The 24,486-nt window shown below is 44.1% G+C and overlaps 1 protein-coding gene across 4 annotated transcripts in view; it reads right to left on the bottom strand.

Moving 5' to 3' along the window:
- The window catches only part of VPS53 (VPS53 subunit of GARP complex), a 67,495-nt gene that overhangs the window by 9,861 nt on the left and 33,148 nt on the right, over positions 1-24,486 (bottom strand). For all 4 annotated transcript variants that reach the window (XM_080383113.1, XM_080383114.1, XM_080383115.1 and 1 more), the window contains 7 exons: positions 22,427-22,521; positions 17,481-17,723; positions 15,866-16,013; positions 14,863-14,945; positions 11,163-11,241; positions 6,044-6,192; positions 880-949 (listed from right to left, as the gene is read on the bottom strand). In XM_080383113.1, the coding sequence (XP_080239239.1) occupies positions 880-949; positions 6,044-6,192; positions 11,163-11,241; positions 14,863-14,945; positions 15,866-16,013; positions 17,481-17,723; positions 22,427-22,521 (867 nt within the window). The remainder of the gene's footprint in view (positions 1-879; positions 950-6,043; positions 6,193-11,162; positions 11,242-14,862; positions 14,946-15,865; positions 16,014-17,480; positions 17,724-22,426; positions 22,522-24,486) is intronic.

Raw genomic sequence — 24,486 nt, 5'->3', positions numbered from 1 at the left:
CGGGGAACACCTAGGAACCAACCTACTCTTGGCATACACACGGTCACATGAGACCAAGCACTGTGTGTGTTTTATGTTCAACACTTACAAAAAAAAAAAAAAAAAAAAGGTATTGGTGTTTAAACTACCTGAGGTGAGAAACTGCCTGGACACCTGGGGTTTTGGGTTGGGGCTGTTGTTGGTTTTTTGGTAAAGTTTTCCTGTTGTCTCACTTCCCCTCCCAATAATGCTTCCTACATCAATTTCTTTCAAGGAGCAGACACATGCATGAACTAAGCATTAAAGCCGTTACTGCACAGGTCCTCTCCACCCTGGTGCTTCTTCAAGGGGAGAAAAGCAGCAGAACATACCATCCAAAGACTATGCATTGACCGTGCCCCAGCTCTTCTGAGCAGAGAAGCAACAGGCTTGAGTTTAACCCTGGGAGAAGGCACAGCAGCAGCAGAGGGAGATTTGAGAAAGGATGGGACAGAAAACACACAGTCTTTCTGAGAAGGACACGGGAGCTGCTTGCAATCGTTTCTGCCACGAGCAACCTTCTTTTCCTTTGTGTGAGCACACTGAAGACAATCTCATCATGACACCTTAAGACAGGTATGTAAGAGATCTGTTGTTCTGTGCTATTGTTACTGGGAGTGGCAAAGCGAGAACTCCTCTCCTTGGGAAGGTGGCTAGGAACCCTCTCCCAGGACCAGTTCAACTGCAGCAGGATCCCTATAAACCTGGTCCACTCTGCCCGGTTCCAGAGTGTATCCCTGTTGCCTCAGCTGCACCAGAGTTCAAGACGCAGCTCAGCTTTCTGCCCCTTTTTACCAAAAACTGCCTTCTTGAACCCAAAAGTCAGAAAATACAGCAGCCAATGCAGCTACTTTTCCTTACCTGTTCTGCGCCCACCATGCTAATAGGTTTGCACTTGAAGAGATGGTTAATGAACTTGGGAATGAAGGAGCTGCAGAGAAGAGATACAAAATGACACAATTACATGTGAATATTTGGAGTCAGGCAGTCTTCTGTGGTAAACAAACCATGCAAAAAACAAACCAGGATGGCTTTCCACAAAGACGTTGGAAGTGCCTCGTTCTCAAGCTGATCCCAGACACATTAAGTATACTAAATAAAAAACCCCAAACCCTAGGTACATTTCTTTTGCTTTAATCCACACTGATCTCAAAGTTAATTGAGAAGCTGCACACATACTCTATGTAAACAAATTGCTATAAACTATATATGAAGTACTGCAGTACAAGGTCAAGAACAAGCAAACAAACTATTGTACATCATAAAAACAGCAACATGTCAGGATTAGTAGAGCTATTCATGGAGTGGAAGTATCTCAATTGTAGCCAGAACCTACATGTTACTGCATACAAGTAATTCCATAACACGCATATTAGACAGTGAACTTGAGGTCCAGCCAAGGCTGGAGGTCTGCTGGGCCCTGGAAAGGCACTCTTCCAGAAAGCTTCAGGCCAACACAACCAAGACAAGAAAAAGTTTTGTGAAAAGGAAAACACCATTACTCTACTAATGCAGACTTCAGACTCAGCAAAACAACTACGGTATATAGACTCAACTGGGGAGAACGTGGCAAGGATGGAAGACCCGTATTTGCCACCTTGGACAACGTACTCCAGAGCATCAGCTTTGGTTTCAACTTTTTGCTTCTTGATTTTAGATCATACCACTCATAACTCTTGCCTTCCTTTTGCTGCCTTGCTTTTTAATCTATTCCGTTTCTTTCACACAGCCTTCTTTGGCTGAATGTCTCCGGGGCTCACGTTTCCAGGACCTTGACCATGACCTGGTGGCAGGTCTTACATTTTAATGGCTCTGTCCTAAGTTCATACAAGTCGGTCTGTTTTCTGCCCTTTTGAATGAGGTGCTGTTTATGGTGATGATCTAAATTCAGCATGGTTTCCCCCTTGCATCTGTCAAGCTGTTTGTTTCCTTCCCACAAAACAAGGAGCACGGACAGCATCTTGTTTGTCCTGCCACCTGTTTTCTAAGCCAGGACATTTATTTTTCACCCTTTCTCAGGGAAGAATGACAAAAGTGTAACTCAGGCACAGAGCATGCCAAGCTGCTGAGCAAATTGAAAGAAATGGTTCAAGGAAGAGTCCTTCCAAGCAAAGGCTCCTTCCCTTCCCCTTCCCTCAGACACAGCCACGACCTCTCTCAGTGAATCATCTTTTCCTGGAGAAATGTCAAGGAGAACAATTTCAAACTGCTGTTGAGAATCAGCTACTGGGCTGCCCCAAACAGTTTTGAATTTGGCCACCAGAGAAACAATCTTGGCAACAAAGTACAAATACGAGGAGGAAAACAAGCCCCTTCTCCTCTTGCACGAAAGCATTACAGCAGAGATGCAACTTCTCTGGTTTAGAATTCCATTTTTCAGGTGTATAAGTAATTCCCAGAGAGCAAGTGCCAAGCACAGCTGGAGCTTAGGTGATCCTGTGAAATGATCAATCGGTAGCAGCTCTGGATGCAGCAGCTTGCTACGAGCAGAAGAGCGGAAGAAATTAATTGTACCTTTGATCTTGCATGTAGGTCCAATTCTCCTTCCCCTCTCTAAGGTCAGGCATGGAGCTAATGCTCATGTTGTGTATGAGAAATAGGGTGAGCCCTTCTTTCTGCAGGGGGGCAGACCAAAGGACCCCCTCCCCTTTTTCTTAATCTTCTTTTCTATATAACCACATGGTCTCCCATTGACAGCATTCTGTCTTGCACGAAACAATTCCCAGGCCCCTTAGGATGGCCACCCACCATCAATGCAGAAGGGTAAAGCGACCTTCCATCCCCACATGCCTGTTATTTCACGCTGCCTTATTGGAAACAGCTTCTCAACTCCAGCAGGACAGACAAGACAAACCATAAGATCCAAGGGCTGCTCTGGTATTTTATTTTTTTTTTTCTTTTTTTTGGACTGGCAGAGACCATCAAGAGCAGTTGCACTTAACTGAAAAATTGGCTTGAGTCTCTTGCCTAGGCTGGACTCAGCACTTGGCTCTCTTAGCATACAGCAGGCAATCCTGATGCAAATAATACGTGCATATTCAATGGTAATGCTCTGCACGAGGTTTTGTACTCTAAATGCCTTTACTCCCTGCACATCCACAGAACGAGGTTGGATGCCAGAATTCATTTACAGTTTCAGCTATAAAACTGAATCTAGCAAACCCTCCATAGAAGCAGACAAGTCCCCAGTGTAATAATAAAGCAGTGCAAGACAGCTTGGGAACTTAAAGCACAGAAACCACAGCATCTGAGAGGCTCCTATCCAACGGGAGTGGCTCTGCCAAAGCCTGTGTTTTCCTAATCCCCTGCATGGATGATGCATCGAACACAATGCCTTGCTAAGCAAGGCAGACAGAGATGCAACCACAGCCTGTCTGTCCAACGGGAGATGAGCTACTGCAGGACATCGTTCAAAGCATCCTGATGTTACTGAGTCATTACAGCTGAGAAGGGTTTCCAGCTTTATGCCACCCGCCAAGGTGGTGACCAGCTCTTGCAGGCTTGCCCAGGCTTAGCTCAGCTCACTGCCTCAAAACCTCCAGGAGCCTCTTCATCATGATCTCCTTCCACCTAACTCCTCTCACTGAAAGCATGGTGCAAAGGCCAGAGCAACTGGAAGGATGCCTGCTGCAGCGACCCACCACGCTTGGCTGTTTGTAATGGACGAGCTGCTTTTCTGGCGAGTGGGAGAGCTGTTTGTTTTTCCTGTCTCTCAGTTCTAATCTCTTCCTCATTGAGGTCAGGTCACACTTCCCAAACACATCCCGGCGCAGCAGCCACGGCTTCACCGCTGCGGTTTTTTATTTCAAAGGATAAAGACCGAGGTGCAGTGAGAAGAGAGCCCCTCACCCTGCCTGCAAATGCCTCCTGGAAAGCTGGCTGCTTCTCACCGTTTCAAGGCAGTAAGGGTTGCATATTGGTCAAAACAAAGCAAAAATGACAAATGAGTTCAGAGGATTGATGCCATTTCTGATGGCAGTTTTAATTCTTCCAGACTTGGCTCAGATCCCTCAGTTTTAAATTTAGTGACTTTAGATGCCTTCTCCCCTGTGGTCCTGTAACTCAACACTAGCGCTTTACACAATCCATTAGAGCTGAGAAGTGGCTGGCAGTTCAAAAAGATACAGGCATTAACATACGGGGAAGCACAATGCCTGTTAAAAGGATTTTCAGTGTTGTGGAGCACACAAAAAGCCAGGTATTTACACTGGGCAGACCAGCACATTCCATGAGAACTCAGAGATTCAAAAGTACAAATGTTTGTATGCGTTAAAACGTCATAAGCATTTTAAGTGGATCAGCACGCCCTTACCACTGGGCTACTTCTCCTTAAAACCAGGTTGTACAGGACTCTAAAAACGATCTGGCAAAACCCATCTTCAGGAACCAGATTTTAATTTCTGCACCTGATCCATGGCCCAGTGAATTCAGGACTGTGCCTTAATTTTAGCATGCTGCTGATCAGAGCCGTAGCTGTCTTAAAAAAGGCCTTGAAGTGGAGCGGCAGTTTTGCAGGTTTCTGTGCTCTTCTGTAGAACAAGCTGGGATGGCACTCAGCTGAGATGTGAACTTTACTCAAATGTGAGAGCTGGGTATTTTATCTGGAGTTTACTTGGTATGTGCTTAGCAATAAAGTTAAAAGAGAGGCAACTAAGCTGAGGTATTAAGAGTGTGCTGTGAACAGCTGAGTAAATGGGTTTTTTTATTCATCACCATGTTAGCAATATAAAATTCAAGCGTAACCACATAGAAGGCTTAAGTGCAATAAATTTTCACTGAGACAGCACTTCAAACAGTGATTATGGGCAACGTCATAATATGATTTATCAGCAACTGCTCCTTAATGCAAAGTAATGAGTACCCTGAGATAGAGAGGGGGAATGAAACTCTCAGGCCAGTCTCCCTGCTGCGAAAACTAACAGTTCTCAGGAGAGCCTACTGCATCCTCCCCTGCCGAAGCAGGAGTTGAAGCTCCAGCCTGAAACCCAAACAGCAACTGCCAGGCCATAGCGTTTATTTCAGGATGATTAGCTTATTACAGATGAATGAAACGTTAACGTATTTTAGAGTGACACATGATATGCATGGTACTGCTCTCAAGTTTACTAGCACAGTCACATGCAACACCAAAAGCAGCAGCTACAATTGGCAGAGTCCTCCTGAGGGTTTTTCTTGGGGCATTGGCATGTAAAACTCAGCTGGCCACAGGCAAGTAGGGAAGAGTTCAAAGTATCTTCCCAAAGAACTGAATTTTTGTGTCAGACACATAGCTTCAAAGTTCGGGTGTCCAAGAGATGCTGGAGGGTTGCACCCTCAACCCTGAATCCAGAGGCAAGGGGTATTTCTGCCTCCTCTTCCAGTTCTTTCATGCTGCTCAACTTTAAGTGACTTGCCAGGAAGACACACATACTACCCCCCAAATCTGAATGTCTATTTCCCCTCCTTACTAAACTATTTTTGCACAGAAAAGCAGCTTTTAGACTGTGAAGGCAGAACAGACTCATCACACATGCCCTCCTTACAGCGCTATAGCTATTAGAAAAGTTATTTTTGGGCAGATGATGCACCAAATTTCTCAGTACCTGGAAGCACCACAGCCTCTTATCACTGCAAGGAAAGTAGGTTCCCAGAGCAAGAGTCATGTCTACATTCAGATGTTCAAAGCCTTTTAAATATGTCCAACCCAAAATGTTCTGTACTTGGCAAAGAGTAGACAGTGATCATCACAATATTTTATAGGATGGTTCAGGCACATAAGGAGGAACCAATCAATAGAAATAGCTGAGAAAATCTGCCTCAGCAGGAAACTTGAGACAAGAAAGTGAAGGATCTTTTAACCTTGCCAGCAGCTGCTGGCGTTTGCTACCCTACCCCACCTCCCTCTGTGCTCTCCTTGGGTGGAGAGGGTCTTCACCCAGACACTAACAGCCACTGATGCTGCAAGCTAGAGAGCAAACAATCATGTACAAACAGACTAGTGAGAACCAGAGAGCTTGATAAACTCTGTGCCACGTTGCTAACTTACTTTGCAAATTTTATACAGAACTGAGTGAAATACTTTCTCGTGGAGGCCAGATTGTCGCGGATGATGGGGACATTCTGTTTGATGTGGAGAATCACTGAGGTGACATAAGGACTCTGGTCACCAACGTGTTCCACGTTCTGCCACTGCATCTGCACAAACGGGAAAAAACAACCAAAAAGACTGTTTAAATCATTAAGATTCAAGCAACAGGTAAGGAAAACTGTACGAACTTCCTGCCAAAAGATCTCTAAGGAATCATCAAGAGACTGCTCCAGCAATTCACCACCAAGGTCAAGTTCTTCGTCACTACACTGACTGAGCAAAACCCTTCTACAACAAGATACAAAGAAAACCCAGAACAGCCCTTTTGGCACCAGGGCAGAGAGATTGTGACCGGTAACCTACACGAACGGGGACTGTTAGGATGAAAAAAGGTTTCAGAGCATGCCAGACTGCCTTAATATTTAACAGTTTCCAGTTTGCTGGGATGAAGTGCCCATATAAATCCTGATTACAGGCATTTGAGAAAATATCTGCAAGCTTGCAAAGTCTGGATTCCTGTATGGCAGCCAAAACTTTAATACTGGTGAGACTGATGACAGATAGATGGAAGAGGTAGAAATAGCCTTAAAGTCCAAAGCACTCTACACCAGCGCAGCTCACACTGAAAGCACTTTGGGTGTACAAGCTAGGATGCCAACTTCAGCTCATCCCAAATATATGTAAAAATATACAAAACAAGAAGTTACTCAACCTCCCATTTTGTTTTCATTTACCGTCAGCAGAAATGCAGCAGAACAGCCCCTGTAAGCCAGATGTGCAACTCCCTTGACCTTCTCTGAGCCTCATCTGCAGTACACAGGGAGCACACAGTAAATCAAGTGGGGAAAAGCACAAAACCCAAAAGGTAACTGGGCAGGGTAAGACCTGGCCAAGCATCCATGTATGTAACAGTCTCACTGAGCAACATGAGCATCCAGAAAAGTGTTCTTAACTCTGCTACTGTTTAGAGACGTGCACACTCTGCAACGTGCTCCAAATGTTTGGAGATGCTGTTCTCATGCTGGAGACAAAACAGGAGGAAAAGAGATAAGAAATCTGGATAGGAAACTGGGCACACGCAGAAGATGAGCTTTTTCTTTTGAGGGGGGGTGTTTGTCCTCAAACTTGTTTTCTCAAGTTCTGGATTTTGCATGTAAAGTTTTTTATTCCTGGTTTTAATTTAATTATGGCTACTTTGCCCCCTGCAACCCAGCCGATTCCATTCCATCCAAACAACATGCAGCTTAAAGTGATTTAATGGGCAAGAGAAGCCAAATTCTTTGCAAAATCACAGTATCTGAGAGAGTCTACATGTGTCCTACCAAAACTGTCTTTATGTAAACCAAACCAAAAAAAACCCCAACCTGCTTATCTCACATCGCCCAGGTAGCTAGAAGGGACATCTCATCACCTGCTCTACAGGTTTTTGTTCTGTCTTATTTTCGATTGGAAGATTACCTAAGAGCCAACCACTTTTCTACTCCTCATGGTACTTGTCATATGCAAAGAAAATCCGCTATGCCTGTCTCCCTGACGGACTCACACATTCCCAGCCCTGGCCCTTCTTGACAGGCAGCGATTCTCCACCAACAGACCATCCCCACACAGTGGGAATGGCCAGAAAGTAGGAAGGGACCGCTGAGCTGAATTACTGCAACAACAACAAAACAGTAGCTTTTTCATTTGGTTGGTCTTCATTCCAAAAGCAATACTTTACAACCAAACCTTTAAAGCACGAACAGTAAAAATAGCCCTTTGTGTGTGTGTATGTGGGTGTGTTCCAACACCCCCCCCCAAAAAAAAAAAAACCAACACACCCCAACCAGTAGCTGCAATGAAAGAAATAGTACACATACTGAAAATTCATCAGAAGAAATAAGAGCCCAAGTCTTCTGGTAAAAGCTTTGTTCCTGTCATTTTAAATGTATTCCTCTTTTTCCCTCGCCCTGTGTTTTTCTTGGGATATCCACATAGTTTACATACACAAGCTGAAAATAAATGAGTCCAAGGAACAGGAGCAGCGAGGCGTCGCGCTTGCGGCCAAAGGGAGAAGCCCAGCGCGTGGGGTGCCCCAGCAGCAGCCGAAAGGCACCTGGCACCCCCCAAGGACATGGGGTGCTGTGGCCACCTGCAAGGGCAGGACCTGGCGCTACCTTCAGAGCTGGTTTTTACAACAAAAACACTGGGCTGTCGAGGGTTTAGCACTTTATTACAAAAGGGAAGGAAAAAAGAGAAACCCCGAGCAAAACTAGGGTGGTTTGGCACATGACAAGAGCTGCGCTGCCTCTGGGTGTAGTGGGGGCTCAAGAGCACTCCTGGGTCTGCCCAGCTATGGGTCCCCGTGTCCCCACATGTCCCCGTGGCCCCAGTGGGGTGACAGGGCTAAACCAGGAACCCCACCAGGTCCCTCCTCCATGTCAAGCACTGACAAGGGTCTCTAGCAAAGGGGTTGCTTCGTGATTTAATGGAAGAGGAATTAGCCTCCAAGCCTCCCCGTGCTCAGTAGCATCCCACCTGCCAGCTTACCATCACAGGCTGCAGATGGGGCACGGGGAGTGTCCGTAACCACCAGGCCAGCACCCTGACCCCATGCTGCTCATGCAGGAAGAAGTGGGAGGGGAGAGGAAAGCCAGCGGGCTGCAGGCAGCGGATACTGCCGCCTTTGAAACCCACTCTCTTGTTTTCTGCCACCAGTTTTGGTTTGCAATGTTGCGTGCTGTACCTTACTCAAAGGCTAAAATGCACTCACACTGACTTTTTAATTAGCAGCTGGCAGCCCCGATTGCTCTGCTCTTGGGGTTTCCCTCGTATGTATTGGGGAGTTTATTAAAGCTCCATGTTTAAGCACTTGCTGTTGTCCACTCAGTTGTAAGGAAGTAGAAAATTGCAGCTGTGCCAAATGGTTTTAGCAAAATATAAAAAACCAGCAAGCGATCGACACTACTCACTAAAATGTCCCCCAGCCCCACTTACAAGCACAGTTTTACATATAAACTGATGGTTAATTCAGCAAATAAATCAAGCCTTATCCAGTGTAATCCATAAACTTAACTGGGGCAAAAATATCCCATGCAGATTAGCAGTTCCCTCATCCCAACAATTAAAAATAAAGCACACCAGGCAATTTAAGCTACAGATCAGTACAACATATTCACAGTACTTTGTTATCCAGATTATGACAACAGGGGTTTAGGGAAAATTCCTCTCCCACCTCACAACCCAGCTCCCCGTCCTACAGCCGTGCTTCATCATTCTATACCTGCTCTAAAGTCTGAGTAAAGATTATCACCCACAAGCTTTGTAATATGGGGCCTTCTCATCATTTAGCATTTCTTCCAGAACACATGAGGTAAAGAATCAGGGAAACTGAGCACCATTCCCAGCTGAAAGCAATATCCACAATGCTGTTTTCTGTGCTAAGTCTCTCAAAGTGGCCTGTAGCCAAAGTGGATTTAGAGGTTTAAGTATTTCTTAATTTACCTCTATAGTTACTGAACATTTTTGCAAGGGGGAAAAAAAAAAAAAAAAAAAAAAGCAGCCAGACTCAAACGAAAGACTGGGAATGTTCAATCTTGGAGGACATCAGAATGAAGTAAATGAAAAGAAGCTAAACAAAGGAAGAGCCCTAGTGGAGTATGGGTCTTGAGATAGATATGCTTTCCCAGTACAGGAAAATTGGAATGGATCAGCCACACAGTGTTTACTCCTTTAATATAGACTGAAATTTTACACTTACAAATACTAAGTCTGCATTTAAATAATTACATGCATTTCTTACTCAACTGTCAGAGTAATAACCCAGCCCTGAAGGAAAGGGAGGAGGTGGGTGAGGGAAAAAACTCTTGCACCAAACCCAAGCCTAGTAAAAATCACATAAAAGCAACTCTGTCTGATGCAAATAGTGGAATGTGTGCACAAGTGACAAGTATTTATTTAGCTAATTTCATAACACTTAACTTGTTTATATATCATCAGTCCCATCACATGTGCTGCATTTTACCAGTGTTCCAAAGACAAAAATAAATGGCCTACCAGCTGCTGCTTTCTCAAGGTTGTGGTTTACTTGGGTATAAACAGTCAGAGCTAAGTGATTCAAATACTACTATGCTACATAGGTCCACGAGATCTAAGGAACTGACACGGCACACATGCAACACCTGAAGTGCCAAGCCCTTCCTAACAGTGTTATTTTACTGGGGAGGGGGTGTGGGGGGGAAATCCTCTTTTCATTTGGAACAAGTACAAGCTCTATTACCAGCTGCATTCCACTTCAAATATTAGCTGGGGGTGGCGGGGCTAGTTACAGCTGGAATACATCATAAAGCAGAAAGCTATTAAAATTCATGGCAGCAAGACAGTGTGTTGATCCTACAAAAATGGAGCTCTATGTTTAATATTTCTAATTAAAAAAATAGTTCAATCCACTTTTGTTGTCTTCACCTCTGTCTAAAGCAGTCTGGGTTTTCACAATACTTTGGCAAGAAAACACAGCTCTGCATTTCAAACGTATAAAAGCCAGCAGCATAACTGCAACAAAATCCTGACACACTAATCATATGGGCCTCTCTAGGAACGGCTCCATATGTCCTTGAGAGGATCACAGAAGCAATAGGGCTCAATCTCAGTTCCATATTACCCTTTGAGTACCTCAATTTCACAGCCGCAAACAAGCAGGCTAGGAAAACTCCTTGTCAAAGAACACAAAGAATACAGCAAATGAGAAGGTGTATTTGAAATTTCATGTTAACAAAAGTTTTCCCATTTTTAAAGGCTCTCACTGGCATTAGGAGTGGAAAGAGAAAGCCTTATGTACTTACAGAAAGTATTTCATTGTCTGTGTGTTTTAACGTGCTGCAAAAGACAGAAAGCTCTAATCTGAATAATAAAAGGTTTTGGAGTGAAGGATATATTTATAAATACAGCAATTGCTGCTCTAAGAAGCAACAAGAATTCTATACACGGCTAAGTGTCAAGGCAGCGTAAAAAGATGTCAGTGGTGAAATCAAGCAATCAAAGCAAACAAGAACTCCACAAGCATCTTAAGGCTACCTCCTCCCAAAACAAATCCACCCCCTACCTTGCTCATAGCAGTCAGGGCAGGGTCACAGGCTGCATCCAGGTCCTGCACTAACAGCTGTATGCTGTTGGAGATCACACTGGAAAAAAAAAAAAAAAAACAAAAAAAAATCAAGCATCAGTTTTAGAATAGAACTTGGCAACACAGTGCCAGAACTGGCGTATTTGAAGAGAGGAAAATCATCTATTAGCTGACAGTAGCATTACGCTGTGAATATGCACGGCTAAAACTTGGACTGAAAAGAAGCCGGGAAGTTCTGCAAGCTGTCCGTCAGGGAGCTATACAATGGGCTTTAGCATACAGAGGACATCTTTTTACAGCTGACTTTTCTCTGTTGTGACACATAGAAAGGGCTGGAGATCAAAGGTGTCAGGTGGGGTAACTCCCACCTTCTCATCAGGAAGAAGAGAAACCCCTGAGTACCAAGCCCAGACTGGGACTTGGCTTTGAATTTAATCCAGTCTGCATAAAACTAACATTTTATCATCTCTCCACTCACTCAGTCAACAGTCTACTACTCACAGGAGTATGTAAAGAGGATTTATAAAAGTACATCTGTATGACTTCTCAATGTGTCTCCCATTTGAGAAGATCAAGGCAGAGGTCTTATTTACACTATGTCTAGGATTGCCGCCATCCATTGTTTGAGTTTCTCGGAGACATACACCAGACTAAAGGACACATTAGTCAAACACATTTCCCTGCCTCCCCCCCTCTTTTTTTTTTTTTTTTTAACAGCGTGATATTGCTTAGACACATATTTGATGCCACCATATTACAATGTGCATAAAGGTGCAACTGATCCTAAAACAACAGCCAAGAAACACTGTCTGCAGCAGCTCAGACCACCCTCAAGGGCACGTAACCCAGCACTCGCATTACAGACAACTGCTGCCAGAAGTAATAAGTGACTGTATTTCACTAAGTAAGTACAGTTTTTAAAAACAGTGTAAACTGTAAATCTGCCACAGATGCCTGTTTACAACTCCAGGATTATATACGTAAGAACTGGGTTTTACTTTTGCTCTTTCTTATGCTGGTAGCACAGATGGGAATCGCAGATCTAGAAGAAATCTGACCAATGCTTCCTTGAACCATCCTTCACCTCCTCGTCTTCTTTGTGAAGTTCTGGGTACTACTCTGGAGCTCACGGTTCAAAATACTTTTAACTGTTCCCCTCCTCATCGAGATATGGCATCACCCACTAACTGCTGCCGGGATCTGGGTGTTGCTCTGCACAGAGGTCATCTGCTCCCTTTCCTAGAGCTCTAGCACATAAGGACTGGAACAGGATGTCAAATAAAAGAGTGTTCCTTCAGAGCAATTAATTTTTTTGTAAAGGCAAACTCATCCAAAATTAGTTGGAAAAATTAGTATGGCAGACAAAGCGACTACTGGCTTCAAGTTACACGATCTGAAACTTGCATTAGGATAAAAAAAGCCTGTGACCATTTCTGCTGGTGCCTCTGCTTCTGCTGGGCACTACAGGATTCACTCCCTTGGGGGATTCCACCAGCTCAGGCAGTGCCAAGGGAGCTGAACTGAAATAACCAGCTCTTGGGCACAGCTGACTCCTGCAGGGCACCTGCTGTCAGTGACTTGTAGGAAAGAGTCGAGATTCAGCACCCAAATGAAACACAACCCTCGCAGTGGGATAAAAAGCGACTTCACCACTAGCCTCCACATGTCAGGAAGCTGTCCCAAGCTGGCTCACCAAGTACAGGTTCTCACCTATAAACCACAAGATTGCAAACAGGGAGAGAAACTTAGATCTGTCTACACTTCAAAATTAACACCTGCTGTAGAGGAGTAACGGTGCAGCAAGAAGCACGTTGCAAATGCAAAGCATCACGACGCGCCAAGAGGGCTCGCACCCTGGTTCTGCTAGAAGCCACTTCAAACCTTTGCCCCAGGCAGCACATAACAGTACTTCAGCAGCAGTTACTGAATCCTCCTAACAACCCCTGGCAAAAGCACAGAAGCTGATAGGTCGGGAAGCCGAGGCCATAAATGAGCAGTATCGTCCTAGCACGGCAAGTTCTTACTACGGCAAGCTCAACACTTCAGGCTTTCAAGGGGTCTCTGAACGCTGCCCATAATCTCACAACAGAGCAGTAGGGCAGGAGGTGGGAACCCTGGATTCCTGGATTTACATGACAATACTTTTCCTTTGGTTGAGCTTCAAGAAGAGCTCATAATTTTCCCCACGTTTCCTAAAGAACATGGTTAGCCACCCCAGGGGTAAACACACCACCCGCCCCAGCTGATCACTCCATACACATTTGGGGTGGTTCTGCACTCTCCTTTCTGAGAAGGAATAAACACTTTCCCGGGTATGTAAACAGCAGTGTTTTATCACTTTCTTTATGACCATGCCTAACATCAAACCCCCAAAGAAACAACTTGTTTGATGTTGAATGAGCAAACACCAGAGAGGTTTATAGCAATGACTTACACTGACAGAAGACTGGACAAAGCACTATACTGGAACAGACCGAAAGTCAATTAAAAAGCCTTTGCTACAAGATACATCAGGCCTGTCAGTTTAACTTTAAAGCTGTCCAAACCAGAAAATGTCAACTATACTTTTACATGATTTCCAAAATACATCATATTGGCTGCCTACGACCAACCACCTCATGAGTCAGCCACCAGAGAAACTGAGCAGCAACTCAAGACAGGTCATGACAAAATGCAAAACTCACCCTCAATTTGTCCACGTTAAGAAAACCCCATCATATGGCATGTTTTATTTCTACTCCCCAGCTACTTTGCTTGCTTTGACACAGCAACCCTAGCTTTCGGTCAGGGATTCACTCTTTAAAACGTCTGAGAAACATCTAAAGGGAAGGGAGACTCTGCAGCCTGGAACGGAGCCTAACCATGTGAAAAACCTGGATGGAGATTCAGTGGGATCCTGCCCACTGGAGCAAGAGAGGAGGAATCACAGGAAGGAAATCATCTGAAAAAAAATCTTGCTGCTATCTGGGCTGAATCTCAGCTTCAGGGAGAAGGAGAGCTGGTGATAGGGATTATTCTCCCAGCTTTGCCAAGGTTTTTCTTTTGTCTGATGTAAGGCAAAAGAATTATTTTTTTGCCTCAATTTCCTTCTCTCAAAAAGTATTCAGCCTGCTTGTCAGTGGTGGAGAGGAGTGGATGTTAGAGGAGAATATTTTTAGCGTCGTTACGTGAAAAGTTATTTTAATGAATGGTAATCTTCTCTCAATTATAATCCCCAAATATAAGATTGGATCAGTGTTTTATGTCATCTGAAATGGGGTTTGATCATACTGACAAGGCTGCTGATTAACAGTGGGAAGTTAAAGCAGGAAGGAATGTACTGAAATAGCTTCCTTTCTTGAAATGTAACAGCCACCTCACAGAGCTGCCAAGATGCAAATGATGTTTCAAATGGAAACTCACTGTTTCCTTTCCCCTTTCCAGTGCTCTTGTTCCTTTGGCTGGGACGATGGGGAACAACTACACCTCAAGTCTGTACTACCGCTGCTTTTGGACCAGCCAAAGGGTGACCCTTCCTTCACCAGGGAAATGCCCATGCCTACGCTGTGTATCTGGGTGGGTCGTACTGCTGGCTGCGTCCTGCGGCACTGGGATCTTGGGCTTGTATTACTCCAGCACCATCTGGCTGACAAACTAGGATGTTTGAAACTTTGTGGGAGGATGCATCTGCTGAACATACATGCTGAAAGTGTCCATCTCTCCCGTCAGGTTGATTCTCTCCACTAGACTTGCATCCACTTTTTCTTTGAGTTTCTCTTCCAACTGTTAGGAAACAAAACAAGCAACAGAGAGATCAGCTTTCTGACTTGAAATGGCCATTCTTGAAAACTTATGTCCTGGCAAAATCAACCTCTTAAAACCTAATCTGTGCCCAGACTATACCCAAAACTCAGCCAGTGAACACTGGAAAGCTTATTGGACACCCTAGACTGACCTGCCAGGATGGCCTACAGTGGCATTCTGTCCTCAAAGAAGTCAACCTCCAAGGTCATATATGTAATTTTATATGACATGCTAATGTACTAGCTTAATGCCGTGGCACCTGTCCTACTAATAAAGATGTTTTTCAACACTCTGCCTGTGCCCAGACTGCAGAGGAGGAGGAGGATTTCCAGTTCTAGTGGTGGAGAGGCCTTGATACAGCCAAACATCACAGTTCATCTACTGACCTGAGGCATTTTGAAAGCACCTTAATGTAACAAGCACTGTGGGTGCAAAGCATATCAGCATAAATACCTCCTCTCTCTACTCCACTTTGCCCCCATATTTCATGCACATGTTTTCCCAAACCTATTTTGAATTACTGGTTTTCTTGTTTTAGGAGATCATGAACCATGAGAAGCGTATTTGAAAAAAAAAATTGGTCCCCAATCCAAAACAAATTATGTAACAAGTATAAAAGGATTTAATCTAAAACTGATGCTGCAAAGCAGGATCACAAGCAAATGACTTTTCTCATGTAGAAACAACAAAATCAGTTCTTTCTTTGAAATAAAGATTTAATAGTGTAATAATCAATGGGATGCTACGCAGAGCAGACACTACTATGGCTATTTTAGTACTTTTGACTCTTCCAGTCTCCACAGCAGCCTGCCCCTGAAGAGGGAGCAGCACAGCATCTCGTGACAGAAGAGGGGCTGCTGCTGGGTGCCACCTCAGAGGTGCTATAGAGGAAAGCTCACCTGCTGGGTGGTTGCCAAGCAGTACTCTGCAGTACTAAGGATGCTGCAAATGAGGCAGAGTTCTTCCAAGGTGAACTTTGCCACTTCAGAGCCTTCCTTTTCTTTCAGCAAACTAGTGATGGTGAGCCCACCGCTGCTGCTAGTTGTCCTGGGGGGAAAAAAAACCAACAAACACAAAACCTGTAAGGCTTTCAGGTGTACAGACACGCACACACTGCAAAATTACTACTAGATTTCAATGTCATAAAAAGCCCTTGTGACCACAAAGTCCAATGCCATGTGCAACACTGGTCAGTGTCATTCTACATCAAACCCACAACAGCTATTTTTGTTAAGGATTATCTTTTAGAAAGACAAACAGAACTTAGGATCAAGTCTTCCAGCAAAGGGCAACTTGCTCATTGGCAACACGATAGATTAAGATGCAGGTGGAATACGGCTTCCCCAGCGAGCTTCACCCTCACTGCCAGGTACTCAAAATTTAATTAAAGATTACAGAAAAATCTCAGTAACTATCAGGCAGCATATCATATTTATCTTCTCGGTACTAAACAGATGTCAGCACGCATTTGAAACTTTGGTAACCTGTTTTAAAAACTGATGATATCAACACAGTAAATTATAAAAGATACCGCTGCTTTCCACTGTCTTCCAGTGATTAACTGCTGTGTATCAACAAAGAAAGACTCAGAACAGTTCAAAGTCAGGAAATTCCCTACCTCTCAATCTTTTATAATCCAAATCCATTAAAAAAATAGGACAGTGATATTTATCTTGGACAGCGAAAATGGAGCACACGAAAAAAATGTGTATAAAGAATGCAACTGAGGTCTGATGGAGAATGCACATTAAATTTATCTTTCCACTTGTCTGGATGTAACTCTCTCCCCTTCCATCTGTAAAAGATTTTACTGGTTTCAGAAACTCATTCTGCTGCTCCCAGGTTTACAAGGGAAACAAACTGAAGATGGCAAACAGCATACAAAATTATCTGTAGTGAAGGCTGGCAATATCTCAAGGAGCTCCTTTAGCCTGTACACTTAACCGTATTGGTGTAAACTCATAATGATTTCCTTTCTTTCCACTGGATTTACATCTACATATTTTATTCACATATGTAAAACGTTACAGAGCAGAACGAGTTACCAGTAAGCACTTTAGCATCACACAAATAAACCACCTTCATTATAAATTATTACATGCATAATGTTGAGCTAAGGCAGCTAAGAATCAGAGTATTAAATCAGTTACCCAAGTAGCAGGGTAAGTGCAATTCTGCAGGCCAGAACTCTCCAAAGAGACTCGGGCTGGCATTTCAAAAGGAACTTCAAGAAACTGTAAATCTGACTACTAGTCAAAGCCAAATATGAAGCTATCCTCAAGGGGCCCTTAAAAGAAAAACAATGTCCACTTGGTCTCTTGCTGTTTCTCAGTGCAATGCACTGAACTTTTGAGAAAATTGTGAAGTAAATGTAGTTATATTGTTGCTACATGGTTTCTTTGAGAGTGAAACAGAAGTGCTCACAAGTATGTATTTATTATCTTCACAAAGCATCTGGTCCTCACTGGAATGTCTCACCAGACGGTGCTGCAACATTTGGGAAACGAAACTCACTTGGGCAGGTTTCCAGACAGAATTTTCCAGGCGTATTCCCGAAGGTACTTCTGGAATATGGTGGTCAGGGCTATCATCGGCTCGCCAGTGCTGAGCTGGGAGCACTGCACCATGCACTTCTTGTAGTACACAAAGAGGTCAGCGCAGCTGGGCAGGACAGCTCCTCCTTCATCCACGTTGGGCTTGGGGGGACCTTGAGCCTTGAAGTCAGCCACAAACCTGTCAATCAGTTCGCCCAGATTTCTGATGTGGGGGAAATACATAAAGATATTTTAGTATGTTGGGGGAGGAAACGGAGGGAAGAGAGAGAATAATGCTTAAAACCAGATGCCCTGTCTTGCAACACCAGCAAACACATTCCAATTTTAGCAGTCAGGTATTCCAGCCCTTTCTTATCTCCACCCTTTCAGCACAAAGCTCACACAAGAACGTGGACTGGACCGATGAGTAATGACCTTTTGTACTCAACAGTTTTAGTGGCAGCTTCAATCTGTTCTCCAGTCACAAATAAAAGCTCGCAAGTCTGCCAGGACTGGGTTCAGCACATTTGATGCAAGTGCATAAAGTGTACGCTCAAGTTTCATTCCTGGCACTGGCAAAAGTAACAGTCGGGCTTCCCCTATCAGCAGCCTCCGGAGCAGAGCTCGGGGAATACGGCTTTTAAAGGGATGTGCTCAAAATGCTGTGCCATTTGCCATTTCTTGGTCCCATTTGGATACCACCTGGTTTTGCACAACTTCACACGTCTTTTAAAGAAGTTTTATTTAGCATGAGCACAAAGTGCACTTCCTACTTAAAGTCTTTTTAAAAGCATAAAAAGCCTTCCTATTGTCTCCAGTGATTCATTATAGCCTAGTCCTTACTCAAATATTTTCATCTTTAGGCAACAATAAACTTCACTCCCACCATTTCATCACGACAAAAAGGCTTTCTAGCATGGCAGAGGGCCAGAACCATCAATACAGAACCAAAGAAGTCTTCTGATCTTGGGGAGTTCCTCTGGTCCTACTCCTCCAGTGACAGCACATCCGTGTCAAGAACCAAGACCAGCTCTCTTGACACCAGAGCTCAGCTAAGCAGAGTAACCTTTGCCAGATGAACTAAATCAGCAGTAAACCTCCTCCCCCAGACACACAAATACACACAACCCTCCACAAGGAAGTCTGGCTTTTGAGGAATGCATAGACATTTCAGACAACATGCCCAAATGGAGTTGTGAAGTTCCTCTCTTTTATATTCCCACTTCCACTACTTCCCCCAGCTCTCCCCTTCCTACGGCACAGCCTTCATGCCTCTTGCTGCTGAGGGTGTAACGGCTAAACTGAGAGCTCATGCAAAGAGACTACATGAGAATGGGCATGGTGTTACTGATGGCACGGCAGCTGAGGCTCTTCAGCACGTCCTCACTCACCTCTGCCAATGGAAGGGGTAAAAACCCCTGCCAACCATGAAAACTCTTCCGCAGTTTCTGTCCTTCCTTTCTTTCTGTCGTGTGAAAGAGTAAACCCACTCTGGCTCCAGTTTCCCAACGAATGCACAGCACTGCACAAGTAGAAAAGGTGCCCTGTCTCGTCCCTGAGAAACTTACAGGTTGCTGCACCAAAACGGATGAGCTCCTGCCGTGGATGATCCACCGGACCAAACAAATCTACAGAAATATGCTTGCAATATCAGGGCTTTAAACCACGAAGCAAGGCTCTTTGGCTTAAGCTAGGCTCATAGGCGATTGCAGAGATGAGTAGCCCCTTTTGTCAGGCTTATTGCTTGCTGCTTTGAGCACTTTACATAGCTCTGATTCCACAGATACACACAGTTCCTCGGCTTTGTTACAAGAACTGTAAAAACATCAGGCTGCTCAACTGATGTGATAAATCTCTACACACTGGCAAGAGCAATTGAATGCTGAAGTGAAGCATTGATTCTATTCGACCACAGTGAAGCAAAATATACCTCCCCCCGTAGCCGCAGGAGAGCCAAACAGATGGCTGCTGCAGGAGGGCTCACACGTGCTGCAAGCTGAAGCATTCCTTCAGGTTCTCAAGTAAAACGGACGTGGCTTGCTCCTTGTCAAAAGGCCCACTAAATTAAACAGCTGCATTTCCACCTCTGCATCTGCACTTTGCTCCGTCTGGGCAACAAAGTGGAGCTTTCTTAGCGTTCACCCGCCACTTTTTTTTTTTTTCTTTCTCGTTCTCTCAGTCTCAAGACACGGTCAGGAATGTCAATGGCTTTTGTTTCTTTATGCTTACTCCACATGTTCGCCTCTTCTCCGAGGCAAAGTGAAATGTATCTACATTTTCCTGGTCCCCCAAGGTCTTGTCAACTGGGATGGACGAGCAAACACAGCTGTCCAAAAGATCTGGGAGTGCAGCGCTAGAGCTTCATGCTTGTTCTGATCCTAACCTGGAGAAACTGCCCATCAAAGGCAGGCTGTGAGGACTGCTCTTATCTCAGCACGGGATTGACACAAGCAAACATCAGGATATTGTGCACTAAGGGAACTAATATATTATTAATGCACACCTCAGTTGGTGTCAATCAAACTTTCACAACAGTCTCAGTTGGCCCAAAATACAAATAGGAAGGCTAACAACCTTTGTGTGGTACAATGGGAGCACAAAGAATTTGGCAGAAAAAGCTACTGGGAGTTAAAACATGAAGGTGGCAGGAATGCTACAGAAAATGAACATTTTCTCTATAGATTCTGCAAAAAAGCTCCAAGATATTCTCTGGTAGTACAGATGTGGTATTTCCCAACAGCAGCATATTCATTGGGAGCAAGAACTCACCAAATTAACCAAGAGAAACATGAAATGAACTCATATAAAGGGAATTTTATTCTGGTTCTTAAATCCTTTCATTCCTATATTCCTCTTTCATCTTTCTTTCACTCAACCCATTCAGTGCTTTTTCTGCATCTCTGGCAATCAAGAGGAAAAGCAGGCAGCTCCTCAGCTGCATGAGAGAACACCACAGTGCTCAGTAAGTTGGTCTGTTCAGTGATGTGAACAGTTGGTATCTGTTGGGTGCTGGGGAAGGGCAATGGCATTGAGATGCCTGGACCACTTCTAGGGCAGCTTCCACGGACTGGGTATTTTGGAAGCCCATCTGCTCACGAGGCCATAAACACACATCACAAAGTGCCAGTTTTCCGAAGCATCTGAATGCACACATGCATTTCAGCACACTTAACCACAGCTCTGCATACCCCCAGCACTGATGGGGCTCTTCCTTCACTCCAGCAGAGCAGCTCAGCTCACATGTGTATGCCTCTGCTGCTCCAACAGGCCGCAAAGAAGAGCTAAAGAAACACATCCCAACGGGGCAGCAAGGAAATCTGCTTCGCTGGTAAGAAATCTGATATTTACACTGCAGCAAAGGGTGGGGAGCAGCATCTTTAAAGTCTTTCTTTCAGGTGTCTCCTCTTAAATTGCTACAGATTTTGGCACTGTGTATCTTGAAATGCGTATGGCAACAATTTTTCAGAAGAAAAGGTCCAGGCTGCTTTCTGCCACAGACTTAGGGCAATGATGAAGAAAACTATCACACTATGCTCACTATTCAGAGCCCAAACATACGATTAATTATCCAAGCAACTCCTCATTTTCAGACATCAACAGATTCCGCAAAAGTTCAATCAAAGGGGGAAGAAGAGAGGAAAATCATAAAGGAAAGCAATTTTTGGCAGACGGGCAGCATGGGGAATACTGTGGCAGTTTTCCTTTGAACTCCTTGCAGCCTGTGGCTATAAAGCTAGTATAAAACATCTCATGATTGTAAAGGAAAAGGAGGGGAAAAAAAAGCAACTGAAAGGGCTAGGAGCACAGTGGGGTAGAATTACCAAAATGGGGATTAAAATGGCCCCCAGTGAGAAAGGAAGAAGTATTCAAATAAGTTTGAGCTCAGCTGGGCTGAGGGCAGGGGGGAGAAATATCCATTTCCCTTTGTTATACTGCGGAACCTAAACGCAGCATGACAGATCATTGTGCAAGGTTTTATTTATTTATTTAAAAAGCATAAAAGGTTGATAGGACACAGGAAAGCTTTTTCAAGATGGCTATCTTGGAGTACGGACAAAATCAGGACGGTATGAGCCTCAAGTTATGCACTCTGTCATGTGTAAGTCCTTGGAAGACAGAAGGGCACAGATGAGTTATGTGAGGCAGGCACCTCTTTCTCCTTTCCAGCCACACACCTGCACTAAAAGGCTGTATTGGACCTTCTTCAACCACCTCCTCTCCCAGCTGGTGCTGCAGTTGTTACAGAGATGTTATTTAAACACTGGTGTGAATCAAGGTGCACAAGACATTGTGGTGAGAGCTCTAAAAACTTCGCAGAGCTCTAAGCTGAAAGCTCCTTTCATTCAAGTTATTTTGCTGCAAGTCAAAGACAAAGATGAAGAAGTGGTCCAGGGATTAACGCCCCTGACAAAGTCCCAATCTGTGAGCAGTGATAATGTTATCTTACAGCCAGCTCATCTACGGCAGCTTTCATCTAAGGATCTCAAATAACTAACTTCTACAAAGCAAATCTTGAAACTCCTCTGCCACAAAGCCACATGTGTATTTTACAGAAAAAGCAAACCTACTATTTGTGGAAGGCATGAGACGAAAGAAAGGCATATGTCTGCAGTGGGAATTGCAGAGGCAACAGAAGCAATTTCAGAAACACTAAGCCTCTGCAGAATGGCAGCGGGCATCGTTCCTGCAGGCCTTTGCAATTACAGACGAAACCAACATCCACAGCCCTCTGAACACTCATTTTTGCCCAAGCAACAGTCCCACTCATTCTAACCTTCCTGAACCACGAATACTGCTCCTGATGAAATTAGGAAGCAGACTTTCAGGAAATTAATTTTCTGCGGCTTGAGTACAGAATCTAGTACAATCCAACTGCAATACACATTCAAAAGCAAATAAGCCCAAAAGAACATGCTGGTTACTCACTTGTCCTGGGACTCGATATACACGTAAAGGTGAGGCTCAAAGCACTTGGAAACAATGCCATGAAAAGGATTGTCAGGGACCTTTGGCTTCTTTGGCTGTAAGAAAACATTTAGAGAGTTGGTTTCAAACCTGCCCTGTAAGACCTAGAAGAAACAGTAACGCCACGGCACAAAAGGATTTAAGTCTTCAGAAATATTACAACACAGGAATTTGCTGTCAAATAATCAAAGGCATATATAATTGGCAGTATACACAGCCTCTTCCTCTTAACAGAGCTGTTAGTATTCCAAGGAATTATCCTTTCACTTGTAAAATATTCTTAGCCTTAAAGAGAAGGCTGCTCCATGCTAACAGATTTCAGTAGAAGAATCTTAATGCAGTTCGTAAATAAAACCTTGCTGAACCCTTCCAACAGTAACAACACTCCACTAGTCACCTCTGAAATTAAACGTAGCAGTTACTTGGAAGCACCATTGAAAAATCCCTACATTTTAGAACATTAAGAATAATAACTCAACATTAAGACTTCATCAGGATGAATTTTATTTAGATAAACAGCATGTAATTACCGGCGGAGCTGGAATGATACAGGCAACATTACAGGACTGCTTTCACCGTGAAACACGTTTCTGGGGATGCAAAGACTTCTATTTTAAAGTCACATTAGAGCATTAAGCACACGTGTCATTTAGGAGTCATCCGGTTTAGTCTCATTTTAGTTTAGTACTGCACTCTCCACTGTGGCCAAGCACATCTCACTGAAGCCACCAGGACCACTCATATGCTTCAATTTGTGCATGTTCAGGTACCAGGCTGGGCAGGACCTTTAAGCTCATTTTTGCCCTACAGCTAGATTATGATTTTTTTTTTTTTTACTGATAGACAATTTTTCTTGTTGCTTCCCGGCAAGCTGACAATTTTTCATTGCCTGCAAAGAGGGCTGCAGTGACTCTGGAATGGAATCTTGCCTCTTTCCACAAAAAGCCAGGATCAGCTCCCAGCCAATGAAGATACGAATTTTTCCAGTTGAAATTTTTTTTTTCTTAGCAGAAGAAAAGCAAAACAACAGAGCCTAAAGGACATACTCTCCCAAATGTCAGAGGAGGTGGCACTAAGTCTTTTGCAGAAATAGCAGAGAATGACAAGGAAAGCATTTCTCAGCAATGATTAAGACTCAGAGACACAATGAGTACTAATATACGCCTGCAAACCAAAAGTGAGCAAACGGTTTTATGGAGACCAGACCACCTCTATGAGACTGGCTTCATTAACCTTCTCGCTAAGAGCACGACTGGAGAATGTACGTTTTTACGGCTTTGGGAGAGAGCCACTACCCGGCATTCCCCGCCCCAGCCCCTTTGCCAGTGCCTGCCCGTTCCTGCCGGATGCGCACCGCTCATCGGAGTCGGGAGGAAAACAATAGGTGGGAATTACAGAAACCTTCCAGTTGCCAAGTCTCCAGGATGGCAGCGCCAACACAGGGTTGCAGATTCATGATGTTTATGATTTACCAGGCTGGAAGAGCCAACTCCTAGAGCAGGACTGGTTTTCTGCGTGTGCGCGTGTGTCTTTGCATCATGCTATTCCCAGCATGTCTGGTGGAGAGAATACTAAATCTTTTAACAGTAGCAGTGAAGCTGTATTTCTGAGTGTGCAATCCCATCCAAAAGCTGCAGATGTTTAAGCTATTTCCTCCTTGAGTTTGATGGAAATAATAAAAGGTTACTGTTGTCACAGTAAGGAGGTCTGCAGCTGGCCCAATTTCCTTTCATTACAATCCAAAGTAAACAGATTAAATCAAACTGCTAGGATTACTAAAAGAGGTTCTTTTTTAACATGGATTCCCCCCCGCCTCAAACTCTTGTGCTCCCTTACACTCCCAAGTGTCTTGAATTGTCAGGACTAGTGTCTTGGAAGAGCTCTACCACTCAAAACTCATCTTCAACTCTTCCCATCCCTTCTCTTCTTCAGCTAGTGGCAGCAGAAGATGAAACCTCCACCATGAACTCACCAGCACTAACCACAAGCTTCGAAACTGAGATGTTGGAGCCCACGGGGTC

The sequence above is a fragment of the Falco punctatus genome (assembly GCF_963210335.1).
Source record: "Falco punctatus genome assembly, chromosome: 1".
Taxonomy (NCBI): domain Eukaryota; kingdom Metazoa; phylum Chordata; class Aves; order Falconiformes; family Falconidae; genus Falco; species Falco punctatus.
Note: the sequence above shows the minus strand (reverse complement) of the source record. Positions and strands in the feature narration are given on the sequence as shown.